This window comes from Berghia stephanieae, chromosome 1, assembly GCF_034508935.2.
Source record: "Berghia stephanieae isolate SIO BIC M18660-M18661 chromosome 1, UCSD_Bste_1.3, whole genome shotgun sequence".
NCBI classification, from domain to species: domain Eukaryota; kingdom Metazoa; phylum Mollusca; class Gastropoda; order Nudibranchia; family Aeolidiidae; genus Berghia; species Berghia stephanieae.
In genome coordinates, this window is record NC_088360.1 from 29,264,600 (window position 1) to 29,272,099 (window position 7,500).

The 7,500-nt window shown below is 40.9% G+C and overlaps 1 protein-coding gene across 3 annotated transcripts in view; it reads right to left on the minus strand.

The window, feature by feature from the left end:
- The window catches only part of LOC144971409 (uncharacterized), a 195,258-nt gene that overhangs the window by 51,178 nt on the left and 136,580 nt on the right, over positions 1 to 7,500 (minus strand). For all 3 annotated transcript variants that reach the window (XM_078912264.1, XM_078912274.1, XM_078912280.1), the window contains 2 exons: positions 4,207 to 4,317; positions 2,359 to 2,450 (listed from right to left, as the gene is read on the minus strand). In XM_078912264.1, the coding sequence (XP_078768390.1) occupies positions 2,359 to 2,450; positions 4,207 to 4,317 (203 nt within the window). The remainder of the gene's footprint in view (positions 1 to 2,358; positions 2,451 to 4,206; positions 4,318 to 7,500) is intronic.

Consider the following 7,500-nt stretch of genomic DNA (forward strand, 5'->3'; position numbering starts at 1 on the left):
TGGTGTTTCATTAATTCCTGTTTCGTTGATAAAGGGGAAACCCAAAAACGTTCATTTGATCTATTTTTGTAATTAAATTGAAGCTTACAATCAATTTCACATTATTATCAACGACAAACAGTGGGGTATTGGGACGTCTCAGTTACGAGAAGACATCAATATCGCTGGACGGTTTTTATTTAAATCCAAGTCACGTTGCTGATAATAAATAATATCATTGGTTAAAAAAAAAAGGTAAAAATAATGCCAGGTTTGAGTATTACGAAGGGAGGGGGTGGGGGTTGTCCCGATCGTTCAGTTGGTAGAACACTCGCTTCATAAGCAAATGGGACCGGAATCGATTCCGAATGGAGTCGAGATTTATTCTGACTCCTTCCCGCCCTATGTAGAGTGGTTGCGTTGCTGGGTCTATTAAACTTGGAGAAAGTACTTGGGTCAGACTAAATAGCATCCTATTCTTCGAAAACGGCAGGGGCTGCCTGAAGCCGGTGATCGTGAAAACAATAACGAACAGGCTTCGTATGGGAACAAAACAGACAATGGACGTTTCGGCCATTCTTAGGATACCATGTAAAAAACTTGAGCTTTTATATAGCGCAATATCCACTAAACGTGCTCAAAGTGCTTTACAAGGGGTCCCTGGCCAACAGCAACACATAACATGTAGGACGAGACATGACGCCTGTCAGGCGATATTACAAATTTTTGGGACAGAGACAACGCTGTTAACGGCCAGGTACTCATTTTACACCTGAGTACGATGAGAGAATGTGTAAAGAGTCTTTTCCAATGACTCAACTATGCGCCGAGCGAGGATCGAACCCATGACCTTCCGATCCGAAAGCGAGTGTCATACCACTAGACCAAATAGCCGCACCTATGTGTAATTGCTATTTTCTGTTCGACGCTAAACTATCCGAGATAACCCCAGGCTTCAAGGGGATTGTGGCTCCGATCCGATTTGACTATTTCATAAAATGAAATCAGACAGGGAAGGGATAAGTAAATATCACTCCACTTGCAGTAAGAGAGATAAATTAGGTACTTAGACGTAGACTATTTATTAGTCTTGGCAGTGTTACTTCTGTTTTCATTCTATCGTCAATTTACACAAGTCATTGCCAGACAGACTGCAATTGACTGGAATCTTAACTAGACAGACCCATCGATCTCGTGTCTCCTTCTATTTACCCCCCCCCCCTCCCGACCCACCTCCCCCCCCCCCCCCCCAACCCCGCACACACACACAGAGTTTCTCTCCTACTCTCTTTCTCTTTTTTTCATTTTATTCTCCCCCCCCCCCCCCCCCCTCTCTCTCTCTCTCTCTCTCTCTCTCTCTCTTTAGATATCTATAACTCTCTCTCTTCCTCTCGAGAAAAAGTTATTTGAAAATTTCAATCACCAAATTCTTCTACTTATAAGTATAAAACATTTTTTTTTTAAATTGAGCTTTTATATAGCGCAATATCCACTAAATTTGCTCAAAGCGCTTTACAAGGGGTCACTGGCCAACAGCAACACTTAACATGTAGGACGAGACATGACGCCTGTTAAGCGATATTACATTTTTTTTTCTCGGACAGAAACAACACTGTAAACGGCCAGGTACTCATTGTACACCTGAGTAAGGTGAGAGAATGTGAGTAAAGAGTCTTTTCCAAGGACTCAACTATGCGCCGAGCGAGGCTCGAACCCGGGATCTTCCGATCCGAAAGCGACTTTGATAAGTTTTCTGGCCAAAGTTTTTAATTACGAGTTTTTCGAGAGTATTGCATTTACATTTTAATTGATGACGACAGGTTAGAATAAAACCAATCCTGGACTGGAAGCAAGAAAATTAGAAAAAAAAACAACATAATTTTAGTGGGACATGTTTCGGCATTGGGGCTAGAGGCAAAAAGTCAAGAAGCTTCTGTGTGATTAAGTATTCTTGAATGTGTCAGTCTGACCGGAAAGAGAGAGAGAGAGAGAGAGAGAGAGAGAGAGAGAGAGAGAGAGAGAGAGAGAGAGAGAGATGAGAAAGATAGATAAATAGATAGATAGCTATGAAATTGTTTATTCTCACCTCATTCTGTTATATCCTCCGACAACGTTGTTTCATCCGTGCTGGAATTTCAGCTAATTCCCCTCAACCAGAGAGTGAGATAGATAGATAGATAGAGATAGTGATAGATAGATAGATAGAGAGTGGGAGAGAGATAGAGAGAGAGAGAAAGAGAAAGAGAGAGAGAGAGAGAAAGAGAAAGAGAGAGAGTGGGAGAGAGAGAGAGAGAGAGAGAGAGAGAGAGAGAGAGAGAGAGAGAGAGAGAGAGAGAGAGAGAGAGAGAGAGAGAGAGAGAGACAAGTGGCCCATCTTACCATTATCCAGTGACTCTTTCTTTGTCTGACATCTTTCCCCCCTGTATTCGCTCGGACAGTCACACGTGAGATAAGTGGAGCCAGAGAAATACCTGGAACAAACACAGATTTGTCAATGGAAAACATTTTAAAGGGAGGGCTTTGGATTTAGGCACGTTAATGAAGGCAGACAATGAGATTTTAAGAACGCATAGAAAACAGGAGATGAGGATGGATATTGAGAGAGAGAGAGAGAGAGAGAGAGAGAGAGAGAGAGAGAGAGGGGGGGGGGGGAGGTGAATAATTGTACTTGTGAGAAAGATAATCGAAGTATTGAAGAGATAGATGAATATAGACAGATATAAAATCTTCATTTTAACATCTTAAACAAAATCACAGACATTTTGAAGTGGCTGTCAATTTGCTTCGTAAACCATCAATATCTGGACATAAGGTAATCTCACTTTAATATTTATTATAAAAAAACCAAAGACATTTTGGAGTGGCTATTGATTTGTTTTGTCACATCATTATAGGGAGATTATAAAACTTTCTTTTTAATATCTGTAGTAAAATCACAGACAAGCTTAAGTGGTTGTCCATTTCTGTTGTGCGGATATGTGTGGTCTAGTGGTATGACACTTGCTTTCGGATCCGAAGGTCCTGGGCTCGAGCCTCGTTCGGCGCATAGAGTCTTTGGAAAAGGCTCTTTACTCACATTATCTCACAGTACTCAGGTGTAAAATGAGTGCCTGGCCGTAAACAGCGTTGTCTCTGTCGGAAAAAAAAATTGTACTATCGCCTAACTGGCGTCATGTCTCGTTATACCTACATTCCTGAGTATTTATATTCGAGGGCGGAGAGAGTCTTTGAATGTGACAGCCATTGTTGGTGTTTAGGCTGAAATATTTGGATAGCCTTGGCTTGAATGTTTCATAATCTGTTATGTTCAAACATGATTAGGGAAGAGCGCTCCAGTCTCTGATAGCACGGGCTGCAAATGAATATTTAAAGATGTTTGAGTTTGTAGATCGGTGTTTTAATGTTTTTGAGTGGACTCTTCTATGAATGCGTGACTTTCGTTGTATGTCTAGCAGTTGTTCTGGTGAGATGGCCGTCATTTTGTTTGTATTTTTGAACATGAGAGTGAGTCGGATGTCCTTTCCGTCTGTCTCGTAAGGGAGTCCATCCAATCTGTGTGATCATGTCTGTTACGCTTCAATAGGGCGTGTAATCATTGAAGAAAATCTTGCAGCGAGGCGCTGGACAGCTTCAATTGCTTTTATATCCGATTGTGAGTTTGGGTCCCAAACTGTATCGGGATAGTCTAAGACTCCTTTTAAACCTGAGTATGATGAGAAAATATGAGTAAAAAAGCATGCCTTTTCATATCTTTCAGGCAGGCGGGGTGTGTTGAATCAAATCGGCTCCCTGGCTTTGCTATTTTAATATTTGCTTTTCTGTCATTATCTATTACTTCTCGATTCATTCCATTTCCTTCACTTCCAATCGTCATTGGTATAAGTATCCGTTCTAAACTTTTTGAGGTTCAGTTGGTAGAGCACTCGCTTCACACGCAAAGGGACCGAGATCAATCCCGGGTGAAGTCGAGATTCTTTCTGCCCCCCCCCCCCCACCCTGTCCACCCAGCAGTGACTGGGTAGCTGGGTCTGTTAGATCTGGCGGATTTAATATAATAGTATAATAGCGTCCTATCCAAAGGGTAGCAAGCAATTGCCATTGTCCGTTTCACGCTTTTAGAAACCGGAATATACTCCGACTACGTGGTCCTCATGGCTCTGAAGGCCTACTTTAAAAAAAATTTTAAAACACTTTTTCTCGACATAAATAAATATATTTGTCACGTACCTGCATTTTCCTCCATTTAGACACGGATTCACGATTGTGTCCGGATCACAGTTTGGTCCCTTATCACACCTGGTGCCGTAATATTTATCAAAACACGAACAGGAATACGAGCTATATGGGAAAAAGAAAAGCAAAAGAAACAAAATGAATGACTCATGATATTGTGTTGGTAAAATCTATTATATATAAAAAAAATAAATAAAAAAAATTGAGCTTTATATAGCGCAATATCCACTAAATGTGCTCAAAGAGCTTTACAAGGGGTCCCTGGTCAACAGCAACATTTAACATGTAGGACGGGACATGACGCCTGTTAGGCGATATTACAATTTTTCGGACAAAGACAACGCTGTTAACGACCAGGTACTCATTTTACACCTGAGTATGGTGAGAGAATGTGAGTAAAGAGCCTTTTCCAAGGACTCAACTATGCGCCGAGCGCGAGGCTCGAACCCAGGACCTTCCGATCCGAAAGCGAGTGTCATACCACAAGACCACATAGCCGCACAATATTTTAATATGAGTTCATCCGGCAGCAGCCTCTTATGGTTCTCACACTACCATGTTACGACGATCGACCCAATCAGCGAAATCCGGTCCGCATTCATGCACCGTCGCGAACCCGCCGGGTAGCATCGTCACAACACACCGTTCAACTAGATGCTCTGCGCATGCGGTTTCGGGTTCTTGCTCACATCGGGTACATGTAGGACAGGTGGAAAGTCCCCACTGATGAAGCGCACGAGGCATCTCCTCAACCGAAGTCGATTCGCAGCCACCTAGTGTCTCCTCTTACTGTGTCGTCTCTTTCCCAAATTACTAGATCTATATAGTTACATTCACAACAATATTATGAGACATTAAAGCTGTGGAATGGATATGATTTTCTTTTAAAACACACACACATACACACACAAACACACACATACACACACAAACACACACTCACTTACACACACACACATACACACACACACACAAATCAATACATTCATGACAAACTTGTAATTTTGAGCTGTAATATCACATATAATATGGGCGAAGTCCCAGGTTTAGTAGTTTTTGTTACGATGAGGGTCATTTAAATCGATCGATATTTGAAGGACAAGTTTTTCAGCGTCCTATCCAAAGAGTAGCAAGCAAGAAATTGCTATTGTTCGGTTCATGCTATAGAAACCGGGATAAACTCCTGTTCCATGGGCCGAATGACGCTGAAAGACTACTTATCATTCTATCTCCAGTACCTAGTCATCCCGACAAAAAACCGTTTTCAGACAATGGGTCACAATTGCCCACTGGCGGTCGGTCTATTGAGCAAAGTTGTTTTGTGCCGCCCTATAATTCTCAAATTTAGCAGATACTGCTTTTTGTCTCACTTTTTGCCTATGCTGATTTTCGTTAACACTCTCTCCTGTCTTACTTGCCATGATTGGTACCTGTAACTACTGTACGAAGGTTGTGCGTCATCACGGACGGCTCTCTTTTTCTTGTTGCCCCACGCGAGGCGAGATGACGTGCGACAAAAAGCTGAGGGTGGGGTATGGGGCTACCATGAGCCAAAAAGTCAACAGGCCGTCCAAGTATTTTATATAAAAGACTGTTTTCTTCTGTTTTAAAACCACGGCTATCCACTTCCCACCACAAACAACTGATACTCTTGATTGCTAAAATAACTAGGTCAAGCCGGCAAATTTAATTTTGCACACCTTGAGGCCTGACTTGGGAGAAATCAAAACCACATCAATTTTATCATTGAAAGAACAGGTTTGTTGTAATCAAACCATACGGATGAAGAAAATTACAATAAATATAGATCTTATGCTATTCGTTTTCCTCAAATGGATGTTAATCATCAATAAGAATATTAGACAAATCATTCACCGAGTAGAGCCCCATGATGCTATAAATAAGATTCACAGTCCATTATCCCGACATACACAGCAGTTCAATTTGTAGTTATTAGTTATGTTATTGTCTTTGGAGTAGATAAGAAGTGCATTGAGGTTGGATTTTCTATTCCTTCTATTAATGACTGTTATCACAGTTGATATTCGAAGGAAGAAATTTATATGGCAGTCTAATTGCTGTTGTCATGTTGTTCTTTAAAGAAAATGATATTCACAAATCCCAATGAACAGACGTGTATCGCAATCCATACCGAAACAACAATGAAAGGATCCATAGACTTCAATGATCGGATGTTATATAATTTTTTCTGTAGAGGAAAATCGACAAATGGACCTCTTTTACATAATATATGCCCGTCGTAAATGCCACTTATGTGAGTATATCTCTTCAAAATTCAAACCACACATGACCCCCCCCCCCCCCCCCTTTTATTTTTACACACAATATACACACATTCTAAAAAATAAACCCACTAGAACATTGATATTGAGCAATTTCCGCTAAGTGAGCTCAAGACACTTAAAAAGGGCTCCTAAGCCAAAAGCATCATGAAGACGAGACATGATGCCTGTTGGGCGAGATAACATTTTCCTCCAACATAATCAACACTGCTTCTGGTCAGGTACTTACCCATTTTACACCTGAGTACAGTGAGATAATGTTTTCGATCCATGCCGCCTTAAATAAACAGCCAGAACCGCCCCTGCAATTGCCCCAAGTATTGGACTCATTATAGTGAATGAGATTAGCGGAAGAGTAGCGTCCCTTGATTGGAAGTCATATCATATTCAACGTTATGCAATTTTGTACAGAAATATGAATAATAAATTTTATATTTGGAGCGCTTGGCTTGTAGTTGGTTTGTTTACAAATAACTTCTCCACCGGTGACGTCCAATCAAGGGACGCTACTCTTCCGCTAATCTCATTCCCTATAGATAGTATGCACTTGGCTAAGAAGTTCACAACATTGCCATCCGGAAGTAAAACTGGCCAACACACAAAACTGTGTGTAACCTTGAAGGTTTATAGTCTGGTTAATACAGTTTAGTGAGAAGTACTCATGAACGCGGATGGCAAAAAACAATAACAAAGACACGAGTGACGTCATCTTCGAACTATCTATATCTTTTTTATATCTAAGGGGCACACTGGGTTCTTATTGTTCTTACTTTTGGTGCCGAAGTAGGAGTTGTCCTTGAGTGTAAGCACATTTAATTGTTTGCATAAACATTATAATGTAGTATTTGGTTAATTTCATGCCAGAATATAGATAGTATGCGCTTGGCTAAAAAGCTCATAACATTGCCATCCGGAAGTATAACGGACCAACACATAAAACTGTGTGTATCCATGAACGTTTATAGTCGGGTTAATACAGTTCAGT